The 14,798-nt window shown below is 40.5% G+C and overlaps 1 protein-coding gene across 1 annotated transcript in view; it reads right to left on the bottom strand.

The window, feature by feature from the left end:
- The window catches only part of hmcn2 (hemicentin 2), a 52,429-nt gene that overhangs the window by 12,398 nt on the left and 25,233 nt on the right, over positions 1-14,798 (bottom strand). Inside the window, exons 32-59 of the mRNA XM_049485879.1 lie at positions 14,613-14,748; positions 14,271-14,504; positions 13,354-13,467; positions 13,071-13,258; positions 12,514-12,610; positions 11,552-11,713; positions 11,352-11,465; positions 10,970-11,160; positions 9,576-9,657; positions 9,346-9,477; positions 9,136-9,261; positions 7,782-7,941; positions 7,420-7,544; positions 7,117-7,294; positions 6,926-7,023; positions 6,273-6,551; positions 5,939-6,132; positions 4,875-4,956; positions 4,642-4,778; positions 4,408-4,549; positions 3,476-3,620; positions 3,252-3,379; positions 2,849-2,999; positions 2,526-2,647; positions 1,027-1,191; positions 808-915; positions 577-711; positions 334-468 (exon numbers count right to left, since the gene is read on the bottom strand). Of these exons, the coding sequence (XP_049341836.1) occupies positions 334-468; positions 577-711; positions 808-915; positions 1,027-1,191; positions 2,526-2,647; positions 2,849-2,999; positions 3,252-3,379; positions 3,476-3,620; positions 4,408-4,549; positions 4,642-4,778; positions 4,875-4,956; positions 5,939-6,132; positions 6,273-6,551; positions 6,926-7,023; positions 7,117-7,294; positions 7,420-7,544; positions 7,782-7,941; positions 9,136-9,261; positions 9,346-9,477; positions 9,576-9,657; positions 10,970-11,160; positions 11,352-11,465; positions 11,552-11,713; positions 12,514-12,610; positions 13,071-13,258; positions 13,354-13,467; positions 14,271-14,504; positions 14,613-14,748 (4,060 nt within the window). The remainder of the gene's footprint in view (positions 1-333; positions 469-576; positions 712-807; positions 916-1,026; positions 1,192-2,525; positions 2,648-2,848; positions 3,000-3,251; positions 3,380-3,475; positions 3,621-4,407; positions 4,550-4,641; positions 4,779-4,874; positions 4,957-5,938; positions 6,133-6,272; positions 6,552-6,925; positions 7,024-7,116; positions 7,295-7,419; positions 7,545-7,781; positions 7,942-9,135; positions 9,262-9,345; positions 9,478-9,575; positions 9,658-10,969; positions 11,161-11,351; positions 11,466-11,551; positions 11,714-12,513; positions 12,611-13,070; positions 13,259-13,353; positions 13,468-14,270; positions 14,505-14,612; positions 14,749-14,798) is intronic.

The following is a 14,798-nucleotide window of genomic DNA, read 5'->3' as shown; positions in this document are numbered from 1 at the left end:
TTATAAATATGAACTTGTTTTTTTTGCATTATTTGAGGTCTGAAAGCTCTGCATTTTTTTTATTTCAGCCATTTCTTATTTTCTGAAAATAAATGCTCAAAATGACAAATATTTTTATTTGTAATAGGGAGAAATGTTGTCCGTAGTTTATAGAAAAAAACAACAATGTACATTTTACTTAAACATATACCTATGAGTAGCAAAATCAGAGAAACTGATTTAGAAATTTAAGTGGTCTCTTAATGTTTTCCAGAGCTGTCTATTTTCACACTTCCACAGCCTTATTATTACCATTGCTAATAACAGTTATCCCACTCTATGAAATAAAAGTACCTTGAAGAATGAGACGTGTCCTGCCAACTGTAGTACCCGCTGGGTTCTGTGCCAGGCACTGATATGTGCCACCATCCCCCAGAGTAACCCGAGAAAACTTCAGAGCTCCACTGGATAACACTGCTAATCTGTTACCTGAAAAAAAACTGTTAGATTTAATCACAGCGGAGATACACATACATTTTTGAAAAATCTGATTTTGTTTTAGGATCCCTAGTTTAGCGTTTTTGCATGCATTCACACCTGTTGCAATTGGAACACCCTCTCTTTGCCAGGTAACAGTGGGCCTGGGGAAGCCATGGACTTCACATGGCAGAACAGCTGCCTGATGCAGCACCACCTCAACCTCCTCCGGCATAGGTCTGATCTCTGGAGGTTCTGAGAAAAGGAAAGAAAATATTAAATCAGGGTCTGTAATCTTCATACAGGCAAATGATCTGTTTAATTATATTACTTTATTGTGTAGTGCCTTACCCTGAACCGAGAGGGTGATGTGTTTGTGGGCGACTCCTACAGGGTTGCGGGCAGTGCAGGTATATCTGCCAGCATGGCTGGGGGTGGTAGACAGAATCTCCAGAACACCTACATCACAGAAACACAGTGTTTTACCAACATAGCAGCAAAGATCAAGAGAAGAGTCAATGCTGAAATAATGCAGGATGTTACAAAAGGCTCGTTTGAGCTGTTCAGTACCTGTGGGCAGGATCTTGTAACTGCCTCCTCGATTGCCCAGCTGTGCCCCATTCTTGGTCCAGCTGATGGTTGGCTCTGGTTTTCCAGTGGCGTGACAAGGCAACACCACGGGGGACATTTTAATGGCTGTAACACTGCTGACATCATCTTCAATAGAAGGTGGAACTTTGGAAGAAACAGAATATATGTATGCTAATTTGTAAAATGGATTTGGAATAATGAAACATTTATAAAACTTGATATTTAATGCTAAATATTGAATATTCAAAAGTGGCATTGAAGTGATTTTCAAGATGGATCAGGATCTACACTGCATATCAGAATATCAGGATTAGATATTGGATAATTTGGTATATTAATGGCTTCATTAATTTTTACTGAACCAGTCCTTGCACTGTGGGCAGATACATGACTATTAAGTTAAATAAACAAAACTGTAATTCTTAAAAAAAATAATAATAATAATAATGTATATATATATATATATATATATATATATATATATATATATTAGGGTGACCAAACGTCCGTATTTGCTGGGACATGTCCACATTTCACGTCCTGTCCCGGGCATCCCGTTTTTTTTTCAGAAAGTGAGGAAATGTCCTGGTTTTTAAATTACCTTCATTGGACCAGAGAGCAGTAGACAGCGTGGAACCCTCCCTCCCCCCTCTTCAGGTGCAGTCTCACAGTAAGAGCACACACACAACGCTCCACCCCTCAACGCTCCACCGTTCCACCCCTCAGATTTCTCTCCTGAAAACTATTTATTTGGGAGAGTAAAGGCTAATGCTGCAATCAGAGCTACACTGAGGAACCCTGAGTGGTCCCAGGGTGATAATAACTAGCAGTTTGTCCCATGTAGCTTGTTTTAACGCGCAGGAAGAGCTAGTGTGGTTGGTGGGTAATGCTAACGCTGCCCCAGCAGTTCTAGCCAGGGTAAGCAGCAGGTTTCAGTCCGATAATATTTAGCTCAGAACAGCAAAAGAGCTAGCACTTAGTGTGATAAGCAGGAAATGCTAATGCTGTTACAGCAGTGCAGGCTGGGTTTAGCAGCAGGCTACAGGCCGATAATACACACCTCTGAACTGCAAAAGAACTAGGGCTTAGCATGGTTAGCGGCTAATGCTAATATTGCTGCAGTCTTGAGTCTCGGTGGTGGAGAACTAAACTGAAACTCCTGTACTTCAACAGAGTGCCTTTACTGCTCCTTATAACCTGACAGGTAAAAGTCATACATAAGGCGCACTGCTGATTTTTGGGAAAAAAAAGATACAGTAATCAACTCTTGGTTGTGAGCAATGCTAATAGTGTGCAAATAAAGTTTGTTTGTTTTATTTATTCACATCATATTCTGTGTGTAATTACCTTTAGACATAAACATGCTTTACAGGTTTGAGCTCAGGCAGAACTGAACCAGTCTGACTGTGAAAGAAATGATGTTCTAGATTTTGCATATTCACTTCAGGGACCTTGAGGCCCCCGGGTTTTCTCTTTACCTTGCAGAATGACCTCTATAATCCTTCTTTCTTCTCCAACATCATTGGTTACTGTACACTCAAAATAACCCTCATCCTCTTGCGTTGCAGAGGTTATGATCAGAGACCCAGAGGACATTAACCTTTATAAAGGAAAACAAAAGAACGCATGAAATGTTTGAAGTTTCAACAGGAAAAACATTTAGTGTATTATTTTTTAATATAATGCCAAATTATATATATATATATATATAGAACTGTAAACGGTCTATATATACTTTTACATACTATGTGAGACTGAAATGTTTAACTCTGAAAAGAAATGCAGGTTCTGCAAGATTTACCTGTAAGCTCCAGACTGTGTGTTGAGGGATTCTCCATTTCTCCTCCAGTTCACCTGTGGGGTAGGTATACCTGTGCTCTCACAACTCAAAACTGCTCTCACACCTGTAGTCAGTGTTACATTAAAAGGGCCTGGGCTGATTGTGGGTCCAACTGTAGAAATAAAAGATGTATTTGTTTAAAATGGATCAGACTTCAGAAGAATTCAGAGGATTTTTTACACCATTAACTACTGACCCCAAAACTGTAAACCAAAAATAAATTAAAAAGTACACTAATAAATCAAGGATGTCCCCATTCAATGCCTATCCAGGGATCCATCTAAACCAGGCAAACCACTAAAGAGGGCGTTCAGAACGGAGTGGAGGCTAATGCTAATTGTAAACAGGAAGCATGCAGTAATACCATAGACTCTGAGCTCCACGCTGCGCTGAGCTGAGCCTGCTGGATTGGAGACGCTGCAGTAATAACGGCCGGCATCAACCGGCTGTACTGACTTGATCTGCAGCGACCCGTCCGGCAGCCGGCTGAACCTGCATACGGAAAAGTTCAGATCTCATTACAGAATCTATCTAAATCTCAAATACCAAAGATTTGACTAAAGATAAGAATTTCCTCTATGATCCCACCTGCCACTGCCGAGAAGAACTGGCCCCCCATCTTTCCTCCACAGCACTTCAGGGGGGTTTTCTCCTTCCACCTCACATGGGAGAACAGCATTCTGGCTTACGTGCACAGTAACCAGTGAGCTTCCCTGTCGGATGACCGGGGGCACTATGGGAGATATGGTTAAATTAAATTAGTCATTTAAAAAGTCATTTCAGTGCTGTACCATATAACATGTGGATGTGAGCCACTTCTGGCACAGATATGGCACTGCTAGTCCACTGTCGACACTGGCAACCTACCTGTGAGCCAAAGGTGGACCATATATTGAGAAAGCACATTTGGCCCACATGTACCAAAACATATCCTGTCCATTTCTGGCACATATATGGCAGTGCTGCCTTTGAAAAACTGCATGTGAGCAAAAGTGGCCCACGTATTGACACTGCATACTAAGCCCAATTTTGCCGAAACATATCTGATCCAATTATAGCACAGATGTGCTAGTAATGCCTTTGGTACTCTGTGTGCGTGCCAAAAGTGGCCCATTTATTAAAAATGAACGTTTGGCCTACACTCGCAGATATTCTGATATAGCCCACTTACTATCCATGAATGGACAGGTCTTAAATGGCCTGAAAATGGGCCTAAACCAGCTGAAAATTATCAATGCGGGCCAGACATGTGCCAAAATCATTTTGGTACCTAAAGAGAGTCTGCAACAATGCAGATCTGGTTCACATTTTGTGTTTGGCATCTGGTCTGGTTCAGGCCCATCTAGTCTACTTTTGGTTGACACATGGCCCTAATCAGTTGTGTACGTGGTACACATTTTAAAACTGGGTCATTCAGACAAAAAAGGTTCATTTTGGCCAGACCTGGCCCAGAATAAGTCTGCTCTTTAGGGTTAATCTGATGTTAATTGATCACTTTATTGTTGTTTATCAGGACTTACAGATGATCTCCACAGCAAACAAAAGACTAGAGCTGCCAGCGATGTTGGACACTACACAGCTGTACTGGCCACCGTCCTGCAGCCTGACATCTTCAATCTCCAGATACTGCCCACCTGCAATGCTCTGAATGCGCCCTCCATACTGAAACATAATGAGAGCAAGAGTGTGTGTATGTGTGTGTATGAGATAAAGAAAGAGAAAGGAAAACACACTGTTTAGTAAGAAAGCTCTACCTGCAGTTTAACCTCATCCTTGTACCACTGAATTTCTGCAGACGGGTCACCGTCGGTCTGACACTGCAAGGTCACCTGACCTCTTACTGGAACAGACACGGTTCTGAGGTCACCTGAGCCGAGCAGAGTGGGCGGAACTGAAAGACGAAGAAAAGATCAGGAGCTGTAAATAAGATACAAACTAAAACACAGTAGCTGGTAAAAAGGAAATGACCACACAAACACACACTTACGCTGCACCCGCACCCAGTGGTTTCGGCCATCTTCACCAGCTGGACTACTGGCCAAACAGGTGTACAAACCCGAATCCTCTACCTGTGGAAAGCAGGAACACACACACACACACACACACGGACACACATATCATTTTGATAATGCAAAAAGGGTTGCCTATTGCAAAAAACAGTCACAGTCTTAGAAAGCACATAAAAAGTATATGTGAATGAATTTATGCAAATGGGTGTACATTAATGCTGGGCAATATAACAAAAAAATTATATCACAGTACTTTTCATGATTCTGATGGTTTCACTATAAAACACAATATTTTAATTTTTATTATTATTATTTTTTGCATAACTGGGCTTTGATATAGGTTTTGGCAGTTAACAAATGCATTTAGTTTGGTGTGCATTGAAAGAATCATTCAAGCTACAGTATTAATATATTTAAAAGGACTACAGTTACTGCTCTTAAAGTTTTTCTGTAATTCCAATAGTCTCTTTTTTGATTGAAAAATTGCTGTTTGCTGTTGCTTTTCTATTTTATTCAGATAAAAACACTCATATAGTGAGGAACAGCAGCAGGAGCTCCTCAGATAAAGTGCTGTTCTCATTTCTCTCCAGGCAGGACAGAGCGAGATGAGCGTTTGGCTGCACAGAGCTGAGCTATTATTACAACAGTGTATTAGCTTGTTATGCTATCTGGCTAGCGTTAGCTAGCAAGCTGTATTTGCTTCTTTGGCAATGCTGTTCTACATGGCATTTCGCATCTCCTCTAGCAGTGTGGCACTGTTTTAATTTCCCCTCCATTACACCGGTATACCCAGAACTAGTGTACATACGCTTATATTGCTTGTTAGCCTCATTAGCATCAGAAGCTAGAAAAGCTCAAGTTTGCTATAAATGTTAGTGTGAATTTATATATTTATACTTTTTCATTGACATTTCAGTTGCTCCAGTGATCACCAAGCTAATATTATAATTGTGTTTAAAAATTTGATATGTAAATGAACTATTTTCTGATTGCTGTGTGCGTTTGTTGTAAAAGATATCCAGTTAATTCTGAGTGTTAGAACCTGAATGTTGTTGATCCTGAGAAGCTGTCCATTTTGCAGCACCACAGCAGAACTGTCCTCTACAGGGCGCCCGTCTTTCAGCCAGCTCAGAGTTGGAGGAGGAACGCCTTCCGCAATGCACTCCAGCTCCACAACACCACCTACTGCCACCAGCCTATCCTCGGTCCCCAAGGGACCAGATAGCTTAGGGGGCTCTGGGGACAAAATGGTTGTATTCATTAATTATTAATAATTGTATAATATTTTATATTACATTATTTGAACAACGGTATTTGGACAGATTTGACTGTATTTAGAGCCAGGTCATAACTAGTGTGCTTATGTTGGAGGGTACCTAACACAGTGAGGTTGAAGGTTTTGGTGCTGCTGCCCGCCGGGTTGCTGGCCACACAGCTGTACAGGCCAGCATCAGAGCGCTCCACAGCTGGCAGCTGGAATCGAGTTTCCTGGCCATCAGGAAGTTGGTTGTGGCTGAAATGGAGCGGCCGGCCATCCTTCAGCCAGGTGAGGGTAGGGGGAGGAACACCGTGGGCTTCACAGGTAAGAGTGACCACAGAACCCAAAACCACACTGAGCTGCTCAGTGGGCTCAGTACGGTCCACAGTGGGTGGAGCTGGGGGAAAGGGGACCCAAACAAAACTCATATTACTTAAAACCCCTCAACAGACCTTGGCTCGAATAATTTCAGAGTAGTACCAGAAATAAACCCTAATTTTTCAAATTTGAAAATAGATATGAAATGATTGATTTGTGTTCAGAAAAGCAAATTATTTTTATTCATTATATCATATTGAAAGTTGGAATTTCTCAGTAATGTTTCTTATCAAATGTAAACTCTTTTTATGTAATGCTTGAATAGAAAAGATATAGGAATGTAATATGAGGCAGAAAAATGACAAAAAATCCTGCCTATAAAGGGATTAAAAGAAATCTGTTAATCAGCATTCATAGTGATGAATGTGTGAGTGTGTGTGTGTGTTTTAATACCTCGAACCTGAAGGTGAAACTGTCGATCTGCAGATCCAGCTCTGCTCTGAGCCACACACACATAAACTCCAGAGTCGCTCAGAGAAACAGGGGAAATCCTGCAGTTTGCCACACACAAAACAGTTTAAGTGAAATTTAATTAAAATATCTATTTACAGTGTGTGAAAACCTGAGAACGGTGTGTTACTGACCGGAGTGCACTATGTGTGGGCAGCAGGTGTATCCTGGTGGTCAGTAGCAGTGGTCGGCCGTCTCTGAGCCAGCTGATCTGGGGGGACGGTGTGCCACTGACCTCACATTCCAGAGTGACCACACTGCCCTCTACTGGTTCAACCTGGACACTGCTTTCACCCAGTATAGAGGGTGGCTCTAAGACAAACACAAACACACACATACACACAAATTACTGCACATTCTCATGTTAAAGGTTATAAAAAAAACCTTAAGAAAATTATCAACTAAAAAGGAAGTGAAAATTATGAGCTTCAGCTCACCGAGTATAACCACAGTGTAGATACGACTGTCCTGGCCTGCAGGACTGACAGCCAAACAAGAGAATGTTCCAGAATCTTCCGCGCGCAGGTCTCGGATTGTCAGCCGACTGCCATCTGGAGAGATTCTGCAAAAAATTTACACACACTGACAATCAATACTGATACACTTAAACTGAGATTTGTGGTTTTACTGTGTGTAGGTTATGTTAGTTGCATAGGAGTGTAGGTTGTTGTACAGTTGTATAGGTGTGTAGGTTGTTGTACAGTTGTATAGGTGTGTAGGTTGTTGTACAGGTGTATAAGTGTGTAGGTTGTTGTACAGGTGTATAAGTGTGTAGGGATGTATAAACCGTGAGACTGACTCGATATGTTGGGAGTGAATGGAGTCCAGTTCTGCTCCGTTCCTGAGCCAGCGGAGTTTGGGGGCAGGGCTTCCCACCGCCACACACTCGAAACTGACACTTTCCCCCAAAAACCCTCCAACCTCAACAGCCTGGCCTGAACCCAAAATGGTGGGAGACACTGTGGGGGCAAAACAGAAAAATGAGAATGACAAGATAAAAGACAGTGAGAGATAGTTATCAATGAATAAACTGATCTCTAATGTTCATATACTAGAATGTAATACACTACAGGAAGTGTACGGGGTCTATAATGCTCTATAATATTTATATGATCCACATGCTGATTCTGACAGATTGTAATCTGTGACCGTTTTAATGAGGAGACCACTGTATGAATGAGATTTTTCGTAACACTAATCATTGCAGCAGTTTATGAATAAAGTCCCAGCCTTCAACAAAAAGAGCCAATCAGCTTTGGGAAGCCACCCTTGCTGTGGAGATGTGCGCAGGCGCAGCAGCCATAACAAGCTAGTTTTTTTTTGCATTTCTGAGCCAAACGGTACAAACTGTGTATAAGACCTTTGTCCGATTTTATCTGTGATTAAAAATATGTTGTTCAAATTGTAATAAGATCTTTGATTTCCAGTATTTTGGTCCCTCCCCATTCAATCAGACAGGGGGCTAGTCTCTCATGAGTTTCCGCTATGCAAAACTTTGCTGTAATACAGAACAGGAAGTATATGAGGTACTCTATAATGCTCTATAATGTTCATATGATCCTCAGGCTCATTCTGATAGGCAACAATACATGCTAGCAAGTGTCAGGATGTTCTATAACTCTATAATAGATAATATCATGGTCAAATGAACAAATAAAATAGGCTTTGTCTAGCAAGCTGGTTTAAGCTGGGTTACCTGGGTTTATATGAGTTTAGTTGGGTTTAATAAGTAGTGTTTAGTTGAATCTAGCTGGGATTAAGCTTGATTTAGCTGAGTTAGCTGTGTTTATCCAATTTAGCTAACTGTGTTTAACTTAATTTGCATGTGTTTAGATGCATTTAAATGAGTTTAGCTGGGTTTAGACACAGTCGACTGGGATTAGCTATGTTCGGCTGTGTTTAACTTGGTTTAGCCAGCAGGGTTAACCTGAGTTTAGTTGGGTTTAGTTTGCTTTTAGCTAAGATTGGCTTTACCTGGATGGGTATAACTAAATTCAGTTATAAGCTTACTTATCCCGTCGTTACGACAGCAAAGATACACTGAAATGCCCAAATCAACCTGCAAAACTAAGAACGCTAAAATAGAGCCCACAGTGTGTTTGCATGTGTTTTGGTGAGTTTAGTAGATTTTAGCTAAAATTAGCTGTATTTACCATAAACAGTCAGAGAGAAATCCTTCTGGGTTTGTCCTCCGCTGTTCTCAGCCCTGCAGGTGTAAGTTCCAGCATGAGACGGCTCCAGAGGGCCCAACTCCAGCACATTCCCCTGCCCACTGTTGCCTGTACACACCACACACACAAGGCTACAACACAGAGTACACCAACAAACACTTTCACAGCTGTCTGCAGTGGAGATTTACTGACCAATAACCACGCCATCCTTCAGCCAGCTGATCTTGGGTGCCGGAACACCAGTGGTGTCGCATACCAGTCGGACCCTCGAGCCCAGAGTATGCGTGAGGGTTTCATGGAGAGGTCCTTCTATTACCGGAGGAACTGAGACACAAGACACAGTTACACACTGTCAAGAGCTTTCCACACAACTTGCTTTTTCTGATTGTAGTTTAAAACCATTAGCTGACCATGACTCTCACCTCGAACGGTCAGTCTGAATGTGCGCTCCAGCTGCCCGGCAGGATTAGAGACTTTGCAGGTATAAATCCCACCATCAGCCACCTGCAAACCACAGCATCAGTCCAGTGAAGAACACACACACATACACACAATGGTATGTAAAGAACGTACTATGTTCTTGGGAATAACATTCTTGACAAGGCCTGTTGAGATGCTCTATACTTTGTTGTGTTTTTAATAACTATATTAAATTATACTACTGTAGACTATTACAATAAAATCTGCAATGTAACGTTTATCAGTTAAATCTTCTGAAAAGTTGGAGCTTAATTAAAAGAATGAGTTAGTGTAGTGAGTATAGGATAAATACATTTATTATAGTGAAAAAGAAATTACATTTTCAATTTTTGATTATTTTGTCCATAGCCGCACACAATCAGAATACTAGAAAAAAATCTGTTTTTTACATTTTTTAATCTTTTAATAACTGTACTGTTATAATTTAACCTACATTTCGTACACAAAACAAAATTTAAAAACAGATGTGTTCCTAGTATTCTGATGAAAATAATTGTTTTCTCCACTATACTCTATACTATAAAACTATAAAATTTAGTTTTCTCTGTGCACTATAAAATTTTGCCTCAGAAACGTCATAAAATTAAACAAGCTATCTAGCTTAGCCCATAGTTTATACCACAACTGGATATACAGACATCAAAATATAACAGTATAAACAATGGGTATTTGTATCAAATGAATTAAGTCTTAACACCTGTATTACCTCATTTCTTAAAGCAGAACCAGAAATGTTGTTTATTTAAAAAGCAAGAACATAAAATGCATAAATGTGGGTGGCATGGTGTTGCCCTCTTTGATGATTACACAGTCACTTAAGTATTTTTTATATGTAAAAGTATATTATATATTTATATTTTAAAAGTATATTTTAAAACCTATTTTGACAATTAGTTTTTTATTAACTCCATAAAACAGGGGTTTTTATATGTGTTGCCTCAAGGCAACAATAAATCAGTTAGCAGTTAGATCACACAGGAATCATCCTGAACAGTGGTTCTCAAAGATTTTGATTGATATATCTACAAGGACCACCAAGCTCCCAAAAATCACATCACATCACCCTCACATCAATGCTTAATTCACAATGAATGCTGGTGATTTCTGTTTGTTTCCTTTTTAAGTTATCAACATTTTAATTTTTTTGGGTTGTGCTAAATGTGTTGTTAAAAACTGAAACTTGAGCAGCAGAAAATTATGTCTGGCAAGAACATAGAGATGCAAAACCACACAAGACTACGTATTCAGAAACACTACAGCTCCTCCTACAGGATATACTAAATGAGTTCAGAATAACTCACATGAATAACTCAAACTGATTAAAGAGAAAAATCACCTGAACTTGTGCTATCTTCAGCTGCTTCTGGTTGGCCTGTAGTCCACTCTCAGCTGAGAGCTGCTGGCCATTATGATACCATGTGACCTCGGGTTCAGGGACTCCCCGTGCCTCACAGTGCAGAGTAACTGCTGACCCCAGCTGAGGGGTCAAGACTTCTGACCCTGAGTCTGTAACCAGGGTGGGTGGGACTGCAGCAGAGAGCAGGTAGAGTCAAGTATTGATAATCCGCACCAAGATAAAAAGGGACATCATTGTAATTTATGCATCTACTGCTTATTTATTTACAACATATTTTACATTATTTACTTATTACTCTTACTGAAATGTGAAAATCCTTTAAAAGGATGTATACAAAGAATGTCAATAAAGCTTTGCTGACCATAGACATTCAGAAGGATGCTCTTCTGGTCCTGTCCAGCTGAGTTGGTTGCTGTGCAGACATATTGACCGCCATCTTTTTGCTGAACCCTGGACAACTGCAGCATTTGACCACCTGTAGGAATGGAAATGAAACTGGTGAATTCATTTTTCCCCTAAAGTATCAAATCCTGACTTGGATTCATTTGCACTGTTCCTTACCTGGCAGAATGTGAACACCTTGGCTAAACTGCAGCACCTGACCATCTCTGGTCCAGGTGATTTCAGCAGTTGGGTATGACTGCACATCACACAACAGAGAGACCATGTGACCTTCCACAACACTCACTTCCTCTTCTTTCTCACCCATAATTCTCGGCGGGACTAAGAGGCAAAGGCAAAACAGAGCACAGATGCTATTAACTTCATCTATCAGAACCATAAGTCCTCAAGCATTGACTTTATCTTTTTTTAAGCTTACTTATAATTATGGGACCACTTCAGTTTCTAAATCAGTTTCTCTGATTTTGTTATTTATAGGTATATGTTTGTGTAAAATGAACATTGTAGTTTTATTCTATAAACTATGAACAACATTTCTCTCAAATTCTAAATAAAAATATTGTCATTTAGAACATTTATTTGAAGACAATTCAGAAGAGTTCAGAAATCAATATTTGGTAGAATAACCGTGGTTTTTAATCACAGTTTTCATTAATCTTGGCATGTTCCCCTCCACCAGTCTTACACACTGCTTTTGGATAACTTTATGCATCTCCTGGTGCAAAAATTCAATCAAAAGTTCAGCTTGGTTTGATGGCTTGTGATCATCTATTTGTCTCTTGATTATATTCCAGAGGTTTTCAATTTGGTAACATCAAAGAAATTCATTATTTTTAAGTGGTCTCTTAAAAAGATAAGCAACAGAGTAAAACTTTGTGCTGCTGTGTATCAATCTGAGCTTTGCATTTAAGGAGGAGCGACTGGGGCAGTGTTTGAAAACTGGGACTCCAGTAGCAATTTGTTCACACACAGTTGATCACATTTAGTACTGATTGTTCCTTTAAATATGACAATGTGCCAAAATATCAAACTGTCATTTGTAGTCCAGACAGTTCTGATGATTGATAAGGAAGCTAAATAATGTTGCTGTAGTTAAAAATATATAGTATGTAGTCTTTTACCTTGAACTGACAGACTGTATATCTTCTGCACTGCTCCAACCTTATTCTCCGCCACACACAAATAACCAGCCATGTCTGACACCTGCACGTCCACAATCTAAAAACAGCAATAGGAGCATATGTAAGAGATTTTCCATATTAAACACTAGGTAACTAAATTAAAATAGTATTTTGCTAAAATCTTAATAAGATAGCAGATTATATCTAGACCTGTCAGGATAATTGTTTTTATTGAATTATTATAGAATCATAATATAATAGCATAATAATATATTAACACCCATTTAAAGAGACATATTTTTAATAATGAAAAAAATAAAATAAAAGGTTAATATTGAAAAGATTAAAGATTAATATATCATCATAAAACTCATCATTTGGAACTGAAAAGAAAAAATGCAACATTTGAGCGATACGAATCAATAATGTAAATATAATGATGATTATGTAGATTGTAGATTATGTAAGGCAGATGTTGAGTACGATACACTCTGCCTCTGCTCTTATAGCTTTCCCTCCAGAATCCCTGTGCAGGCTTCCTGCAGACAGATCCTCACCTCCAGCACTCTGCCGTTCTCTTGGATGCGGTGGTGTGTGTCGCTGTGGAGTGGTTGACCGTCCCTGAGCCACGACACTGACGGGGGAGGCTTTCCTCTGGCATCACAGTTCAGAATCACAGTCGAGTTCTCCACAGCAGAGATCTCCTCCATAAACTCCTCAGACTGCTCAGATATCTCAGGAGGAACTGCAAATGAAATAAATCAGAATGATTAATTTCATGACTTAACAAATGATCAAATATCTCAACAACACAAGAGTGTGTCGGTGTGTTCTGCTTACTAAGCACTTCCAAGTCAAAGTGCATCTGGTCTTCTCCAGCCTCGTTTACAGCCTGACAGGTATATTTCCCACCATCCTCCAGCTGAACGTGAGGGATCTGCAGAACCTGTCCTCCTAAAAATGCATTCAAAATCTTAAGGGCTTTTGAGGAATCATATCATTTAAAAGTAAACAGACATGCCAAAAGTCATGGGACATCAGTATAAAAAAATTGATCATGAAGTGGGAATGCCCACCTGTATGAGTTGTGAGATGTTGTCTTTATGTGTGCTCATTGCAAGACGATATGAAGTATTGGTGCCAGATGAATCCACAGTGTCAAGAGATCATTACCACCCACAGTGGACAGCGCAGTGGGTGGTAATAACCATGACCTGTGGTGTCTGGCTAGAATTGTGCAATCAGACAAGCGACTCTGGCACAAACCACACCCACATTCAAGAGATCTCACACATGTATCTTCAAATCAGCTTTCCTTATCTTCCTTCAGATAATGCAAAAATCATGGGACCCAATTTTAGCTTCTGTTTTCTGCGCTGCAATTGCACACCCTCGCAGCTTATCAACTCATTGGATAGTTTATTCTGCCACAACTGTACACTCTCTTGGCTACAAATGCACAGCGGCTGGTAGAGCAATGGAGACTTCAGAAGGGCTCATTCACTCATAGTAAAACTAGAGTGTTTAGTTGAAGTAAAGTTTCTGACTGCGAGCACTCTCTCTGAAAGGAGACCGCATCACACGTGCCCAGTTTAAAATGATTCCTCCGCATGCTCGGTGCAATCACCCTTTCTCACCAGAAAGGGCCCCCAATCCCAAAACTTATGGACATCAGCTTTAAATGAGACATTTTTGTAAGTTCATAGGGCTTCATAGGACTTTAAAAGAGTTCCCTTCCTTTTCTTTTGGCTGTTTACCTGCTAGCAGCACAGCTCCATCAGCACTGCCCAGCTGTCGTCCATTTCGGTTCCAGCGTAGGCGGGGCGGTGGGATAGCATTACTTTCACAAGATAGACTGACAGGGTGTCCCAAAACCACCTCTCGTTTTTCACTGTCTCCTTCCTGTCCTCCTGTCCACTCTTCTTTCTCATCTCCCTCCCCTCGCTCCCATCCAGCAGCGCTGTAATTGGTCCGGTGGAAGAGTGGAGGCACTGAGGGAAGAACATATGCAAATGATCACATCACTGCTGCTGGTGCTGCTGAATAAAAAAATGCTTCAGTAGTGAAGAGGAGCTGAAGCAGAGGAAGCTAATATTTACCCTGAACAGTGATGTGGAAGTCCCGCTTGTCTTCGCCAGCAGAGTTAGAAACCACACAGGTGTATCGGCCTTGATCAGACAGAGAAACCTTCTCAATCTGGAGCAGATGATCAGCAGCTGAGGAAATGTCCAATATCTGCAGAACCCACAGCAAGCAGATATTCAATCAGATATACAGCTGAGAAA

This window comes from Astyanax mexicanus, chromosome 12 (assembly GCF_023375975.1).
Source record: "Astyanax mexicanus isolate ESR-SI-001 chromosome 12, AstMex3_surface, whole genome shotgun sequence".
Taxonomy (NCBI): domain Eukaryota; kingdom Metazoa; phylum Chordata; class Actinopteri; order Characiformes; family Acestrorhamphidae; genus Astyanax; species Astyanax mexicanus.
The sequence above is the reverse complement of the archived record's forward strand: the minus strand, read 5'-3'. Positions and strand labels throughout refer to the sequence as shown.